The sequence below is a fragment of the Bos mutus genome, chromosome 19 (genome assembly GCF_027580195.1).
Source record: "Bos mutus isolate GX-2022 chromosome 19, NWIPB_WYAK_1.1, whole genome shotgun sequence".
NCBI lineage: Eukaryota > Metazoa > Chordata > Mammalia > Artiodactyla > Bovidae > Bos > Bos mutus.
The window spans coordinates 36906294-36922234 of record NC_091635.1 but is presented as its reverse complement, the minus strand read 5'-3'; the positions used below and the strand labels follow the sequence as shown (position 1 = coordinate 36922234).

Genomic DNA, 15941 nt, shown 5'->3' with positions numbered 1-15941 from the left:
AATCGACCCAGAGCGCACCTCCCGGATCCCCGCCCTCACACCGCCAACCAATGGGCCCGCCGCGCGCGCCCGCTCCTTCGCCTTCATTGGCCCGTGGTGAACGCCCTCCTCCGCAATGCCTCCTGGGAGTCGTAGTTTCTACGCCTTCCCGGCGCGCCCTGCTCTTCCTGGATACTGAGGCGCGCGGAGGCCGCGTACACCTGCGGCGAAAGAGCCGGGGTCAACTGCACGAGGGCTAGGGCCTTGGACCCGGGGCCCAGGGGTACGTCCGACGCCCGGACAGGCTCTGCCGCTGGAGGCTCCGCCCCCGAGGACGCCCAACTTCTCGGTCCCCGGCTCTTGCCGTCCCCTGAACATCACCTGCCCCTTCCCTCCTCCCTCCTGGGGCCTCCTGCCTGTTGGACCAACTCAGTTTGTTCCTTGTTTCTCGCCTGCTGAGGACTTAGGGTCTTTGTGCCCCCACTGAGCTGCCGGGGTCTCTGTAGGCCCCCATGGGAGAGGCCCTGCCCTACTGCCTTTCCCTGGCTTCCCGGCTCCAGCTGGTTTCTGGTGAGTCCTGTCTAGGAATTTTGGGGGAAGCCCTTCCTGCACTCCAGGGACATGGAGGAGTTCCGGCGCGCCTACAGCCGGCTGTGCAAGGAAAGTGGAACCGAACCCCAGGAGACTGTGCTACAGCAACTGCACCAGCTGCCGCAGGGCCGGCTGGACCTGGCCACACAGAGCCTGACAGTGGACACCTGCAGGGCTCTGGGCAAGCTGCTGCAGAAGGAGTCACTGCTGACAGAGCTCATCCTGAGTGACTGCATGCTGAGTGAGGAAGGTGGGCACCAAGGGCTGGCAGCGCCCAGGGCAGTCCTTGCAACTTCAGAGCTGGGGCTGGGTTCAAGCCCTTTGCTTCAGGGCCACCTCCCCTGACTGCTTTTGCACTGCTGCTTGTTAGCTACATATACCCCAGTCCTTGGTGCTTGGCACCTCTAGCAAAGAACCCTGTCCCACCTGCTCTCTTTTTTTATTTTTGGTGAAGTTTCTCAGTTTCACTGTCATTAAAGCAACCCCTTTGGAAACCTGGGCGCAGAAGGCGATTTCTCTTTTTAATGGGAAAGCCCTTAGCATCCCCCAGCCTAGGAGAGTCCCACCGTGCTGATGAGCACAAGGGTCAGCAGCCTGACTCGGCACTGGAAGCTGTTTCAAACCTGACACAGAAGTGGGGGCCACGTGGACAGCCATCCTTCCCCTGTGCCTGGGGAGCTGCCCCAAGATGGAGCCGCCAGGGGTGGGGAGTGACTGCCCTGCTCTCTTACAGGGGCCACACTGCTGCTGCAGGGGCTGTGTGTCAACACTGCCGTACGGTTTCTGGATCTCAAGGTGGGTGGATCTGCACTCAGGGGCATGCCACCTGAGAGCAGGAGTAGAGAAGATACAGGTGTCCCAGCGACCAGGAGTCTGCACGGTGGCCAGAGACCATGTCTGTAAGCGCTCTGGGCACACAGGCTCCACACCTTTTTCTCATGGTCTCATGCCACGTGTGCTGGTATTCTGAGGGCAGAAATGTGAGTTCCAGAGCATTCTCACAAGCACACTGAAAGATCCCGCATCAGAAGGCCACTCTGGTCAGGGAAGGCAGAATCTGAAAGGAGCCACACGTCTGCCCAGAGCTCACCGTGGCCTCACCTGCTGCCTGACCAGGGTATTCAGAGCCCAGCCCAGGACACCGGGGAGTGACTGGATGGCCTCTTCCTCTCCCAGGGCAATAACCTTCGAGCAGCAGGGGCCGAGGCACTGGCAAAACTCCTCCGACAGAACAAGTCCATTCAGAGGTAGGGTGGCAGTCCCAGCCCCCAGCTCTCCCCGCAGCCCCTGCTCTCTCTCTGTGGTTCTGGGTTGGCTCTCCACTGGACATTTTTCTGCAACATGAGAGTTCACACCTTCATGCCAGTCTTCTCTGGTAGGGGGAAGGTGGGTATAAGCTACTCAGTTTCTGCCAGAGACACCCCAAGCCTGTGCTCCTCCTTGAGCCCACTGGATCCCATGGGAGGAGGATGCCCTTTGAGCTACGCACCTCACGTCCACCCTTCCTGCAGCCTCACCCTGGAGTGGAACAACCTGGGCACATGGGATGAAGCCTTTGCCACCTTTTGCGGGGCCCTGGCGGCCAATGGCGCCCTGCGGCAGCTGGACCTCCGCAACAACCAGATCAACCACAAAGGCGCCGAGGAGCTGGCCCTGGCCCTGAAGAGCAATGCCAGCCTCCAGCAACTGGGTGAGGCTGCCAGCGCTGGCCTTCCCCACCCTCAGGGCAGGCAGGGAGGTCTTGCATCTCAGCCCTCCCAATGCTTCCTCTGTCCTCTCCCAGAAGGGAGGGGGTGGTGAGGAGGCGCACACTGAGCTGGGCTCCTGATCTGTGGCCGATCACAGGAAGTACCAGCGTCTTGGGCTAGGCCAGCCCTCCCACCCCTGGCAACACCACATTTCCTTCCAGACCTGCGCTGGAATCACATTGGCCTCCTTGGGGGCCGTGCCCTGGTGAACTGTCTCCCCAGTAACAGAACCCTGTGGAAGCTGGAGCTGGCTGGGAATAACATTCCGGGCGACATCCTCAGAGCCGTGGGTATGGGCACATGGGGCTGCTGGCAACTTTCACTGTTTGAAGCAGGGCATAGAGCTGATTCCCTGTTGACGGATCAGCTGGCTCACCCCTTAAAAGTCACATTTTGGCCTTTAACCTTTGGGCCAGAACCCCAGAGGGAGGGGCAGCTTGGGCTGGAACCATAAAGGCATCACAATGGTAGAGTGTTAGAAACAGAGGGAGCGGGAAGCAGGCACCAAGGAAGAAAGGGCAGAGGTGGGAGCCCGCAGAGTGCCAACGGCCCAGGCTCACCACGGTCCCCTCCTCACACCACGGTCCCTTCTGTCATGACCCTCCACTCCTCCATCCCAGGCCTGCTGAGCACTCTGCCACTCTCCATGGCAACTTGTTCCACCAGCAGCACCAGCCCCTCGAGGGCCCAAGCTTGGGCTGGAATCTAGTGTGGGGTTACCACCTCCTGAGTCTGCCCAACTCATGTCCTCTCCTGTTTCTTGGTTCTTGCACCTGCCTCTGAGTCACCCCAGTTGACAGCGTGGCCGCTTCTGGCTGGCCCCTCTCCAAATGCTGCCTGGATCTTTCCAGAACATGGGAGCTGAGCACGACATTCACCTCTTAAAAGTCACATATTGGCTTTTAACCTTTGGGGCAGAATCCAAATGCCCACCTTCTGTGACAGTTGAGCAACCTTTTCACCTCTTCCCATGTGCCTGTCCCCCCCACCAGGTGCCTCCCGGGCTCCTTGCTTCACTGTTGCCCCATCCCCTATCCCCACTGCCTCTGAGCCTCTCGCCTGCTAGTGCACTGAGCGGTCTGATCTGTATGGTTAAGACATGGGGGTGGGCTGGCCGTTGGCCACTCCTGGGGCTCAGTCCCTCAGGAGACAACTTCGCTCTTTCCAACAGAGCAAGCCATGGACCACAACCAGGACCGGCAGACCGTCTTCCGGGAGAGTCAGGCCCGTGCCCAGGTGCTCAGCAAGGAGGTGCGGCACCTCCGGGAAGAGAAGTCCAAGCAGGTAAGGACAACGCTGCCTCTGACTGCAGGGCCTCGCCCCGCCCTGGCTGTGTGGACAGAGCCCCTCTCAGCCCCCATGCCACGGCCTTCTTCCCTCCCTCTGAGCCCTGGAGCCTCTCCAAGAAGCCAGTACCTAGGCCCGAGAGGCAGCCTCTTTTCTGATGCCTTTCAGCTGGGTGGGTGGGCTTCCCCTCTGGGCCTCCCTGTCTGGCAGCCACCCACTCCTTGCATGAGGCTCAGCTCCTTGGTGTCCTGCTGCCTCAGTAAATGTCGGTCTCCTTTCTTGCCAACTGTGGGGAGTGAGCAGGCTCTGGGCCCTGATGGGCTCTGCCTGGCTCTGTCCCCAGTTTCTGGACTTGATGGAGACGATCGACAGACAGAGAGAAGAGATGGCCAGGAGCAGCAAGTGAGCTTGGCCCCGGTCCAGGGCAGGGCGGCAGTGCAGTGGGGGAACCTGGGGGTCCAGGTCCTGGCTCTGGCCTTGGAGTGACCTAAAGTGTGAACCTGGTCCTCTCCCCACGGACAAGAATGTAGGCTGTGTTTCCTGAGGGAGTTGGCTGGAGGGTTCGAGGCTCCACTGAGCACTGCCTTAGCCCACACCTGGGCATTGTGTGAGCATGAGGGGCAGCAGCCACTTTGGGGGGGGGGCTCAGACGACTCGGTTTTGGGCCCCTCGGACCCTCTTCTCTGTCTACAGGGCATCAGCTGCACGTGTGGGGCAGCTTCAGGAAGCCCTGAATGAGAGGCATTCCATCATCAATTCCCTCAAGGCCAAGTAAGGAGGGGCAGAGGGCAGGATGGGAGTATGAGGAGGTTTCAGAACACTTTAGAGACCTGCCCACAGGGCAGAGGAGGACCATCCTAATAGGGACTCAAGTTCCACTGCACAAATGAAGTCAGGGAAACCGCTAGGGTAGTTCCTGAGAAGGCTTTCTGGGAGGAGCTCCGACTCATCCACTTCCGGGCACTGGGCACTGAGGGAGGGAAGGTTAAGCTTCGTCCACTTTCCCCAAGCCCCATCCCAGGCTCCCCAGAAGCCTGGTCCCACCCCCCCACCATCTCCTTGCCTGGTTTTGCAAAAGCAAGTTCTTTTCACTGGCAGCAGACAAGTCTCTGAGGAGCCTAGACTAGCTCAAGGGGCACTAGCGGGGGCAGTGGCCTGGCAAGAATGACCTTAGCAAAGGCTAGAGGTTGGCTGGGGCGGTGCTGGCCCTTCCCTCCTTACAGACTGCAGATGACGGAGGCCGCCCTGGCTCTGTCAGAGCAGAAGGCCCAGGACCTGGGGGAGCTCCTGGCCACCACAGAGCAGGAACAGCGGAGCCTGGTGCAGAGGCAGGCCAAGGAGCACAGGCTGGAGCAGCAGGTGGGTGGGTGTGGGGTGGGTAGGCCGGGTGCGTGGTGGCCGATGGCCACTGATGCCCTTTTGCCGTGTTACCCCCAGGAAGCTGCAGAACGGGAGTCTAAGCTCCTCAGAGACTTGTCTGCTGCCAATGAAAAGAACCTGCTTTTGCGAAACCAGGTATGGGGTGGGGCTGGGGCCAGCCCCTGGGGCTTCGGGAAAGCAGAACGAAGCTTCCTCCCTCCGTGCCGACTTTGCAGGTGGATGAGCTGGAGCGGAAGGTGAAATCTCAGCAGGAGCAGCTGTTCCTGACCAAAACGGAGTTGACCAACACGACGGCTGAGCTGAAGATGCGGGCCATCCAGGCTGAAGGTCAGCACACCCAGGCCTGCTGCTGGGGCCTGGGAACCTGGGGCCCCCTGAGGAGTCCCACCCACACACCTCCCCTGTGCTTCCAGAACGCCTGGAGCTGGAGAAGAACAGGTCCCGGCAGAGCTTGGAGGACGCGGAACATCTGCGCTTCAAGGAGGTGCCTTATCAGTTGTGTCGTCTGGGCTTTGCCCTCCCCGCGCCCCCGGGGCCTGCAGACATCTCAGTGGGGCACGGTGCTCCCAAGGCAGACTCCTGGCCGGGCTTCCCTCAACAACCTTGGGCTGCTGATGACAGTCCCGGCAGATGTCAGACCCAAACCCTCCCCACCGGTTTCTAGAAGGGACTCTGACTGACTGTGCCCAGGCCACAGTGCAGGCTGCCACCTGGGGTGCAGCACTGGGACCTGCCCTCCGTCCTAGCTTCCTTCGAAGCCACTTGGGGCAGCCTCCACTCGGAAGGAACAGGGTCCCCAAGATTCATCTGCCCCCCCAGGGTGGGGATCCCATGAGGGGAAACCTGGGGGGCCAGACTGCCAGCCCTGTCCCCACCTGCACCCGGGCAGGTGGAGCACATGACTCGCCACCTGGAGGACAGCGAGAGGGCCATGCAAGAGAGGGTGCAGAGGTTGGAGGCTGCGCGGCTGTCCCTTGAGGAGGTGAGCTGGGTGCCAGGCTCGGGAGGCTGGGTGTGGCTAGAAGGGGTCCCCGGGCAAGGGCCAAGGATGGAGCGGTTACTGTCTGTGGTGTAGGAGCTGAGCCGGGTGAAGGCTGCGGCACTCACTGAGCGAAGCCAAGCCGAGGAGGAGCTCATCAAGGCCAAGAACCAAGTCCGCCTGGAGGAGGTGAGCGCAGGGTCATGGCGCACTGCTTGCAGCACCCGCCGGGGAGAGAGCACTGAGGGGCTGGCATGAGCTGCCGGGCTTGCACAGCCCTTCGGGCTTAAGTGGGCATGACCAAGGCTGTCTCCCGGCTCTGTGGGAGGGACAAGGGAACAGGAGTTCCAGGGGTGCAGAAGAGTCAGACGAGGACACTCAGCCCATCAGTACCACCTCCAGCTCCCCTGCAAAAAGCCAGTGTGCTCCCTCCCCATGCTGGGGAAGGGGTTTGTCCCAAATGTGCAGCCTGTGACCACTTGGTGGAAGCAGGGGGCCAGATGGCAGGATGGTGTCAGCCTGGCACATGGGGGAGGCTCCTCATTCGAGTTGAGCCCATTCAGAGCAAGGCATATGTTAACTGTAGTGACAAAGTGGTTTCCACATTGCAAATATAAGCTCCCTTCAGCCTGAAGGGACAGGGGTCACTCCTCACAGGAGCTCAGAGCCACAGGCCAGAGAGCAGCTCACCTGTCCTTCTCCTGGGCCCACAGCAGCAGCACCAGGCTCACCTGGAGGAGAAGCTGCGGCTGCTGGCACAGGCACGAGACGAGGCCCAGAGCACCTGCCTGCAGCAGAAGCAGACGGTGGCCGATGCCCAGGCGCGGGCCAGCCAGCTGGGCATGCAGGTGGAGAGCCTGAGGCGGCGCCTGGAGGAGCTGCAGCAGGTAGCTGGGACACTGAGGGCTCCTGGTGCCCTGGACCACCCCCCACCCCCACCCCCAGCCACCACCTCACACTCACCCCTCCTCGCCTGGCAGGAGCTGAGCAACAAGGACCAAGAAAAGGTAGCTGAGGTGACGAGGGTGCGGCTGGAGCTGCAAGAGCAGAATGGCCGCCTGCAGGCCGAGCTGACGGCCCAGGAAGCACTGAAGGAGAAGGCCGCGGCCCTGGAACGCCAGCTGAAAGGCGAGCTGAGCCCCAGGTCCCCCCACCCCTGGCATCGCTGCAGGGCCTTTCTTACTAGGACATCCCACAGGAGGAGGAGGTGGGCCGGGAGAGCTGAGCTTGGCCTAGGCCTTCGCTCCGGGAGGTGCTGGTAGGGGAGGCTGGGTGTGTGTACGCCCAGAGGACCCTGAGCAAACCCCACCACACCAGCCCCCTGTGGACCTCCGGGGCCCCCTTCCTCATGAACTTCCTCTCCTGCAGTGATCGCGAGTGACCACCGGGAGGCGCTGCTGGACAGGGAGAGCGAGAATGCCTCTCTCCGAGAGAAGCTTCGCCTTAAAGAGGCTGAGATCGCCCGGATTCGGGATGAGGAGGCCCAAAGGGCCAGCTTCCTGCAAAATGCTGTCCTGGCTTATGTGCAAGGGTCCCCCCTGAGGACTTTGAGCCCCCAGAAGTGAGGGGGCAGGGAAAGTCTGAGAGCGGCAGGAAGGTGGCATCTGTCGGACATGTGTCTGACGCCTGCCCCTCCCTTCTTCACCAGGAACAGGCCACTGGCAAGTCTGGTCTCTTTGCGCAGAGTCTACAGCCAGTAACGTGGAAAATCAGTGCTGGGCAGGATCTGAGAGCAGGACAGCCGCAGCTTACAACCAGGGTGCCTGCCTGGGTGGTTGGGGTGGTCCAGAACCTGGCTGGCCAAGAGGGCCTTCCCCACTCTGTCATCCCCATCACAGGGAGTGACATGCCTGAGAACAGACCCAAGAAGGGAGGAGCAATGTGTGAGCTCTCCCGGCCGCACCCACCGTGGTGCAGTCACCTTTCACAACCAGGAGCTCTGCAGGCCCAACTGCTCACCCCAGGGTATTTTGAAATACAGAATTTTGCACTTTGTGATACATTTTGGTTCCAGTGCCTTTCTCCCATATCAGTCTGTGCTCCCAAGCCTGGGCCCTGCAGGAAAGGCCAGCCCTCCAGGTGTGGCTGGGTCACCCCTTATAACTGCTACCAGGTGGGGATGGTCTGGCTACTGCAGCGGACAGGAGGGGCTGTGGGCGCAGCGGGCTGCCGGCCTTGAGGGTCTCTGGTGACTGACAGCAAACATCCGAGTTTTCACCAGCTGCCTTTTGGTTGGAGGGTAGGTGGGCCCAGGCGGTACTCTGCCTCGAGGAAACCCTGTGCCTACCGACCGCAACCTGTCCAGGTGGTTGGGAGCTGCCTGCCTGCGCTGCCCTCGCCCCATGAAGTGGGTCACAGGGAACCGGGGAGGGCCTGCCCGGGCTCAGACTCGCTGAGGGGTTCGTTGTGTCCCGCCCCTCACCAGGTTTCTCTGCAAAGCGCGTCGGCCCGGGTTCGGGGCCGGTCTGCGCCCCCCGCCCGCCCTGCCGGCCGCGTTCGGCTGTCTCCGCGCCCGACGCTCGGCAGCGCTCGGCTGTCTCCGGCCGCTCGGCTCCGCGCTCGGCTCGGGTCCGCGGCCGCTGCGGCGCCGGGCATTTCTCCGCAGCTCGGCTCGCGGCCGCGCCCGCCCGGCCCGCGCCCATGCAGGCCATCAAGTGTGTGGTGGTCGGCGACGGGTGAGTGCGCGGCGCGGAGGCCGCTCGGCCGGGCTCGCCTGGCGGGGTTGGCCCAGGGGATCCTCCCGGGCAGGGCGCGCGGCTCCGGGGCGCGGCCAGGGCGGAGGAGGCGGCGCGCGCACGGGCCAGGGATCCCGGCTGGGGGTCCAGGCGCGGCGGCCCGGATGCGCCCCCGACCGGCCTGTGGGCGCCCAGGGACCGGGCAGGGGCGGGAGGACGTGGTGGGGCGGGGTCCCGGCTATTCGCCGGGCGCAGGCCTCCAGCCCAGGCCCACCTGATGCTGCCAGCTGCTCGCGGCCCCGCCCGGCCTCCGGGTGGGTGGGGCAAGGGCTCTCACCTGGGCTGAACCCTCAGTGGGTGCCACCCTCCCGGTACCTGTCTGGGGCGCTGAGGCGGCTTGCCGCAGCCCGCACCCACCACTCTGTCCCCAAAGCCCACCTGCCCTGGTGCCCCTCCTCTGTCCCTCGTTCACTGCGGATCTGCAGGGCAGGCACCCCTGTCCCCACCCTGGGACCGTGGGAGGGGGCCGCCCTTGCTGAGCGGCGTGCAGAGGTGGGCCTGGGAGCAACGTGGGCTCGCCCTCTCTCCACAGCGCCGTGGGGAAGACCTGCTTGCTGATCAGCTACACAACCAACGCCTTCCCCGGAGAGTACATCCCCACAGTGTGAGCAGGCGGGCGGGTCCAGAGGTGGGGAGCAGAGGGTGTGGGCGCCTGTGCGCGAAGCTCCTCTGGGCTTCGAGGTGGGGCCCAAGTGGCCCTAGTCTGGGTTCCTGGGGTGGAGCAAGGTGCTGACAGAGCTCCAGGTGTGTGCAGACTGAGAACCCAAACACTGGCAGATCTCTCTGTTTCTGCAGTTTTGACAACTATTCTGCGAATGTGATGGTGGATGGGAAGCCGGTCAACCTGGGGCTGTGGGACACCGCCGGGCAGGAGGACTACGACCGCCTGCGGCCACTCTCCTACCCCCAAACTGTAGGGGACCACAGCGGGGCTTGCAGGGGCTGGGTGGCTTGGGTAGAGGCCCCGAGGGCCTGGTGCATGTGTGTGTTGGGGGCTGAGGCGATTCAGAGCCTTTTGACCCTTCCCACATGGTCCTTCCTTTCCTTTCTCCCAAGGACGTCTTCCTGATCTGCTTCTCCCTGGTGAGCCCAGCCTCCTTTGAGAATGTTCGAGCCAAGGTAGGGCAGGGCAGGCAGCCGGGTTGGTCTTCCTGGGAGGGGCGGAGACTGCCCAGAGAACTTGTCCTTACAAGGCAGGGTCTCTTGCCTGAAGGCCTGACAGAGGCAAATTGTCCTTTGGAGGCAGAAGAGATGCCTATTCCACTTGGGGTAGGGCTGGTGAGTGCAGCTCTCAGAGAAAGGAGGGCCCTGACTGAGACGCCCAGATGAGCTTGGAAGCTTCTTGGCAGCATATTTTTGTTCTTGGTCATTGCTTTACCAGACCTAATGGTTGCCCTGTGAAGCAAGAAGGGCTAAGTGTGGGTCTAGGCACAAGGAAGGGGCCCTTGAGAGCTGTGGCCTGCTCTGGGCCAGGCTGAGGGCAAGGCCCCCAAGGGTTAGGGATCAGAGCCTCCATTCCCACAGTGGTACCCAGAGGTTCGGCACCATTGCCCGCACACGCCCATCCTCCTGGTGGGCACCAAGCTGGACCTTCGTGACGATAAGGACACCATCGAGCGACTGCGGGATAAGAAGCTAGCACCCATCACGTACCCCCAGGGCCTGGCCATGGCCCGAGAGATCGGTGAGTGGGCCTGTCCAGGCCTGCTGGTGCAGGGAGGAGAGGAGTGTGCTCTGGGAGCCACAGCATTAGCCTGTGCTCCGCCCCCGCCTTCGATGACCTCTCCTCACTGTCCCCTTTCTTGGCTGATCCCAGGTTCTGTCAAGTACCTGGAGTGCTCAGCCCTGACCCAGCGGGGCCTGAAGACAGTGTTCGACGAGGCCATTCGGGCTGTGCTCTGCCCGCCCCCTGTGAAAAAGCCAGGGAAGAAGTGCACGGTCTTCTAGAGCCCCCACTTCCGGAAGAGCAGCCCCCTCCTGCCTGTATCTGTTGTGTTGAGATGTGTCCTTGAGTCCGCTGTGGGGGAGTGGTGGGGGTGGGGAAAGGGAAGAAGCATGGGGATGAGGCTGCTGCTCCAGGGGCGCTGCGGGGGCCATGGGGTCCTGTCTGCTCTGCCTCATCTTCGTGGGGACGCAGCTTCAGCCTCCCCTGGCCCCCACTGGAGGCCAGAAGGGAGCAGGGTCTCCCTCAGGCTGTAGGGGCGGGTCCGGGGCAGCCCCAGGATGGGCTTCCCAGATGGGAGACTTTGGGGGGGGTGGGTTCTGTCCTTGTGCCCCATGATGGGGCAGCCCCTTCTTATTTTATACAATAAACCTTCATCATCTCCTGTTCTCGACTCACTACCTGCCCTGCCCGGGTCTCTCCCTGCCTACTCCTCCACCCTGGGGGTCCTAGGCCCCCAACCCCTGCCAACCAAGGGTACAGAGCAGGTACGCTTGACACTCCCCGCCCCCCAGCCCAAGGCCAGTTGAGCCCTCTCAGTCTCCATAGGAGGGACCCAGATCAAAGTGGGAGTGAGTGTGCTTGGCCCCTTCTGGATAAAGCAAGCCCCTCCTGTGCTGACCTCAGGCCTCTGGGAGGGCACAGCACCCCTCAGCAGCTCCCAGGGGTGGCACAGTACAGTCTGCAGTCAGGCCCTAGGGGGCCCTGTGGAGCCCAGGCCAAGGCCAGGGGTCACTCAACTGAGTGTTCACGAAGACACACCATCCAGAGGAAGGGCGTTGTGCAGCTGTGGAGGTGTGGAGAGGACAGGAGGGGTGGCAGACGGGTCAACAGTTTGGGTTTGCTGGGCAGACACGGTGGGAGGTGAGGGGCGGCCCAGCCTGTCACTAGGACTTCACCCCTGGGGCCTGCAAGGCACCACTCTGGGCAGATCTGTGACATGAAGCTAAGTGACACTCAGCTCCCCTGCAGTGGTGTGCAGAGGGTGGACAGCTGGATTTCAGGAATTCTGCTAGCGAGTTATTAAGTAACCACTGTTAAGAATTACATAAACTTGAAATCAGTTGTATTTTAAAATGAAATTAACAAATACTAAAAACCCATCACTTCCTAAACATTTTTGTACAGGTACTATTATCTGTGCTTTTGGGTTACTGTAAGCCTTTTGTGTCTGTGTGGTGAGGACAGCATGGAAAAGTGGAGGACAGACATCTCTGTGCCAGCTCCACCTCAAGGACATCAAACAGGAGGGAATATGTCACCATGGAAGCTGGCAAATTCTACAGCTGGATCTTGCGATGGACTATGCCCTGTACATGGTGAAGGACTCACAATGCTGAGGGGAATATTCTCTCAGTAACTGAAAACCACCACCTGATTCGGCAAAGAAGTCATTCAACCATGAACAAAGCAGTGAAGCTCCAGCCTGCTCAGCTCACTTTTGTTTTCTGTGCTGACTTAAGGAATACCAATGAACATTCACGTTAAAAACACCACCGCTTCCACCCTAGAGGCCTCTGGACAGGCCATCCTTGGTCAAATTCACTACCCTCCTTAGAAGCTGGCCTTCTGGAAGGTCCTACATGTCTGCCAGGGACTTAGCCAGGCCCGAAAATCTCTGGCAGGAGAGCCAGGCTGCCACTGGCCCAGGATGAGAGCTGAAAAGGTGTCTCTACCTGGGACTCGTCCCCATGCCCAGCTCTGAGCTTTGCATCTTCCGGCCACATGACTGCAGCCTAAGTGTGAGTGTGCAGGCTGGACAGAACAATCATGTTTCCTGAAGAGATGGGGAAGGGGGATGGGGGTAAAGGTGGGTTCAGCATGGAACAGGGGTGTGTGGGGATGGAGGGGGCGCTTAGGTAGCCAGGAAGCCCCCATCCACTGGCACAGTGGAGCCTGTGGTCATGCTGCTGCGGTCACTGAGCAGGAAGAGGATGGTGTCCACCACGTTCTCCACCTCTGCGGGCAAGGTGCGGTTCAGGATGTGCACGAAAGGAGCTGCCCTTCGTCCCTTCCTCCCACCCCTCACCTGAGCAGGCCACTGGCGTGACTCCCAGCCGGGCTCCCGGCCAACTCACCGGCAAACCTGCCAAGGGGGATGCGGTCCAGCATGGCCTTGGCCTTCTGAGGGTCACTCCAGGCAGCCTGGCCCATGGGTGTCATCACCACCGTGGGGTTGACTGCATTCACACGGATCTGCACTGGCACAGGCAGGGGGTCAACTCGGTGGGCTGAGGCTCTCTGAGCACAGGGACTGGGCGATGGGAGGCGTCCCACTGGGGCTCACCTTGTGTGGCCCGAGCTCCACAGCCATCACTTTGGTCAGTGTGTCCAAGGCACCCTTAGTGGAGCCTGTGAGGAGGGACGGCACGTGTGGAGCCTGAGCTGCCTGCTCAGATGGGGGGTTGCGGGGGGGGGGGGAGTGGGGGCAGGGCACAGCCCGGGCTCACTCACAGTAGACACTGTGGTTAGTCAGTCCCCGTTGGGAGGCCTGGCTAGAAACATTCACGATGACCCCTGGGGCTCCCCGAGCTATCAGGCCTCGGGCCACAATCTGAAATGGCAGAAGAAGGATGAGGCAGGGCTGGCATCACCCAGCAATCCCCACTCCTGCCCTGAAGCCAGCGCACCTGCGACACCTGGATGACCGCCCGAAGGTTCACATTGAAAGACCTGGAGGCACATGGACAGACCCCGGTCAGGGACTGAGGCCCTGCAGCAGGAGACAGCCCTTCCCCAGGGGCGCTCCTCCACCCCACCCCACCCCACCCCACCCCACCCCCGGCTTACATGTCATATGCCTCCTTGGTGACCTCCAGGAAGGGCTGTAGAAACGCCACAGCTGCATTGTTCACCAGCAGGTCCACAGGGCCAACACCTCCCAGCGCCTGCTCCGTGGCCTCCCAGTCAGCTAGGTCCACGCACACGGTCTCTACCCCGGGGCACTGTGTATATTATGTGGTAAGGGGGCACATCGACCAGAGACTCCATGCCCCGGAGAGGCTACAGCTGGGCCTCTCCCATTCAACGGAGAGGGACTGTGTTTTCGTGACCTTTCAGTCTCCCAGGGGTAGGGGCTTAGGGGTCTCAGGGGAACCAGTCGCCTTCTTGGGGCTCCCAGGGTGCTGTCGGGAGACAGTTAACTTGGCCTTTGGGCAACTCAACTCGGGGCTTCAGGATCAGGGATCTAGCCCCGCCTCCAGCCAGTCTACTTCCTCCCAGCACCAGAGCGCCTCTGGCCCAGCAAAGCAGCCATTTCTGCCTCCTCCTAAGTCCAGGGGGAGTCGCCGTTCTTCCGCGCGTCCGGCGAGGGGCGGGGGTGCTAAGAGTCCTTGGTGAGCCCCAGCGCCCAGCTCCCGTGTGTCCCTGATGGGCCGCCCTCAGCTCCCCACTGCAGCCCTCTGGGCTGGGACAGGGCGGCGCCTACCTCGCGGACCAGGCTGTCCAGGTCGGCCTGGGTCCGGCTCACGGCCACCACTTGGGCGCCAGCCGCGTGTAGCGCCTTGACAATACTGCGACCGATGCCTGCGAGGAGCGCGGATGAGTGAGGGTACCCATCCCCGGCCACCTTTGCCCGCCCCCGGCCACCTCCCCAGGCCCACCTTTGCCCGCCCCCGTGACGAGCGCCCGGCGCCCCGCGAGTCTCAAATCCATGATGTTCCGGCAGCCACACTGCGAATCTTGAGCTGCGCTTCTGAGTTCAGAAGGGCGCGGGGCGGGGCGGGGGGCGGGGCCGGGAGAGGGGCGGGGCGCGGCGAGCCAATCGCAGGTTGGTGTCCTGCCGTGGGCGGGGATATTCAAATAGTGGTCTCCCCGCGGGGGCGATTGGCCGAAAGGAGTGGGCGCGGCCTAGGAGAGACACACGGGGTCCTCGCCTGACCGTGAGGCTGCTGCTGCTGCTAAGTCACTTCAGTCGTGTCCGACTCTGTGTGACCCCATAGACGGCAGCCACCACGCTCCCCCGTCCCTGGGATTCTCCAGGCAAGAACACTGGAGTGGGTTGCCATTTCCTTCTCCAATGCATGAAAGTGAAAAGTGAAAGTGAAGTCGCTCAGTCGTGTCCGACTCTTCGCGACCCCATGGACTGCAGCCTACCAGGCTCCTCCATCCATGGGATTTTCCAGGCAAAGTACTGGAGTGGGGTGCCATTGCCTTCTCTGTGAGGCAGAGTTTTGCCTTCTCTGTGGTCCTTCAACCCGGCAGGAAATAAGGTTAGCGGGCCCCGGCAGCCTTTTCCCCCTGCCAAGTAGGTTATTACAAAATCAATAAAACCAAATATGGTAATTTTTACCGGAAAGAAGGTGAAAGAGAACGCAGTGCTAACCCTTTTTTTGTTTCTGAGAAGAAAGGTTTGGCTAAAAGGATCACATGCTCCCCTCCCCCAGACCTGGGAGTAGCTCAGGCAAGCTCACTTGTATTGCTTAGAGCGAAAGGTCTGGACAAGCCTATAAGACATGACTGAGCGACTTCACTTTCACTTTTCACTTTCATGCATTGGAGAAGGGAATGGCAACCCACTCCAGTGTTCTTGCCTGGAGAATCCCAGGGACAGGGGAGCCTGGTGGGCTGCGGTCTATGGGGTCGCACAGAGTCAGACACGACTGAAGCGACTTAGCAGCAGCAGCACCAGTAGCATAAGCCTGAAGAAGAACTGATGCGAAGAACTGACTCCTTGGAAAAGACCCTGATGCTGGGAAAGACCGAAGGCAGGAGGAGAAGTGGACGACAGAGGATGAGATGGTTGGATGGCATCACCGACTCGATGGACATGAACTTGAGCAAGCTCCGGGATATGGTGCTGGTCAGGGAAGCCTGGTGTGCTGTAGTCCATGGGGTCACAAAAAGTCGGACACGATTGAGCTGAACTGAATTGGCTCCCAGAGGATCAGGGGACAAAGAAAGGATTTGGACACCATTCTGGGTCCAAATTGAGACTTAAATTGAAGAAAATTGGGAAAACCACTAGACAATTCAGGTATTACCTAAATTAAATCCCTTAGGCTTATACAGTGGAAGTAACAAACAGATTCAAGGGATTGTGTCTGATAGACAGAGTGCCTGAAGAACTATGGTTAGAGGTTCTTGATATTGTACAGGAGGCAGGGATCAAGACCATCCCCAAGAAAAAGAAATGCAAAAAGGCAAAATGGTTATCTGAAGAGGCCTTTCAAATAGCTGTGAGAAGAAGAGACGCGAAAGACAAGAAAAGGAAAGATATACCTATGTGAATCCACAGTTTCAAAGAATAGCAAGGAGAGATAAGAAAGCCTTCCTCAGTGATCAATGCAAAGAAATAGAGA

General features: G+C 60.9%; 3 protein-coding genes across 5 annotated transcripts; 2 read left to right on the top strand and 1 right to left on the bottom strand.

Annotated features, from left to right (window-relative positions):
- The first annotated feature begins 119 nt into the window (after positions 1 to 119).
- LRRC45 (leucine rich repeat containing 45) lies at positions 120 to 8274 on the top strand. 2 transcript variants are annotated; one of them, XM_070390157.1, is made up of 17 exons: positions 120 to 820; positions 1304 to 1365; positions 1747 to 1817; positions 2082 to 2260; positions 2480 to 2608; positions 3490 to 3602; positions 3949 to 4007; positions 4299 to 4376; positions 4829 to 4964; positions 5043 to 5120; positions 5201 to 5312; positions 5399 to 5469; positions 5875 to 5967; positions 6061 to 6153; positions 6681 to 6851; positions 6945 to 7092; positions 7333 to 8274. In XM_070390157.1, the coding sequence occupies exons 1-17, from the start codon at positions 601 to 603 to the stop codon at positions 7527 to 7529; spliced, it is 2010 nt and encodes a 669-aa protein (XP_070246258.1). In that variant the 5' UTR covers positions 120 to 600; the 3' UTR covers positions 7530 to 8274. The 2 variants fall into 2 exon arrangements, with proteins under 2 accessions (XP_070246258.1, XP_070246257.1); XM_070390156.1 differs by having other exon boundaries at positions 121 to 820; positions 6678 to 6851; positions 7333 to 8193.
- Positions 8275 to 8476: 202 nt separating this feature from the next.
- Positions 8477 to 11028, top strand: RAC3 (Rac family small GTPase 3). 2 transcript variants are annotated; one of them, XM_070390159.1, is made up of 6 exons: positions 8477 to 8639; positions 9232 to 9303; positions 9495 to 9612; positions 9756 to 9818; positions 10224 to 10387; positions 10516 to 11028. In XM_070390159.1, the coding sequence occupies exons 1-6, from the start codon at positions 8605 to 8607 to the stop codon at positions 10709 to 10711; spliced, it is 648 nt and encodes a 215-aa protein (XP_070246260.1). In that variant the 5' UTR covers positions 8477 to 8604; the 3' UTR covers positions 10712 to 11028. The 2 variants fall into 2 exon arrangements, with proteins under 2 accessions (XP_070246260.1, XP_070246259.1); XM_070390158.1 differs by having other exon boundaries at positions 8484 to 8639; positions 10224 to 10383.
- Positions 11029 to 11690: 662 nt separating this feature from the next.
- LOC138992032 (L-xylulose reductase) lies at positions 11691 to 14358 on the bottom strand. Its single transcript, XM_070388869.1, has 8 exons — positions 14244 to 14358; positions 14069 to 14166; positions 13432 to 13586; positions 13272 to 13314; positions 13096 to 13195; positions 12929 to 12993; positions 12720 to 12837; positions 11691 to 12600 (listed from the first exon to the last, which is right to left on the bottom strand). The coding sequence occupies exons 1-8, from the start codon at positions 14293 to 14295 to the stop codon at positions 12497 to 12499; spliced, it is 735 nt and encodes a 244-aa protein (XP_070244970.1). The 5' UTR covers positions 14296 to 14358; the 3' UTR covers positions 11691 to 12496.
- Positions 14359 to 15941: the final 1583 nt, after the last annotated feature.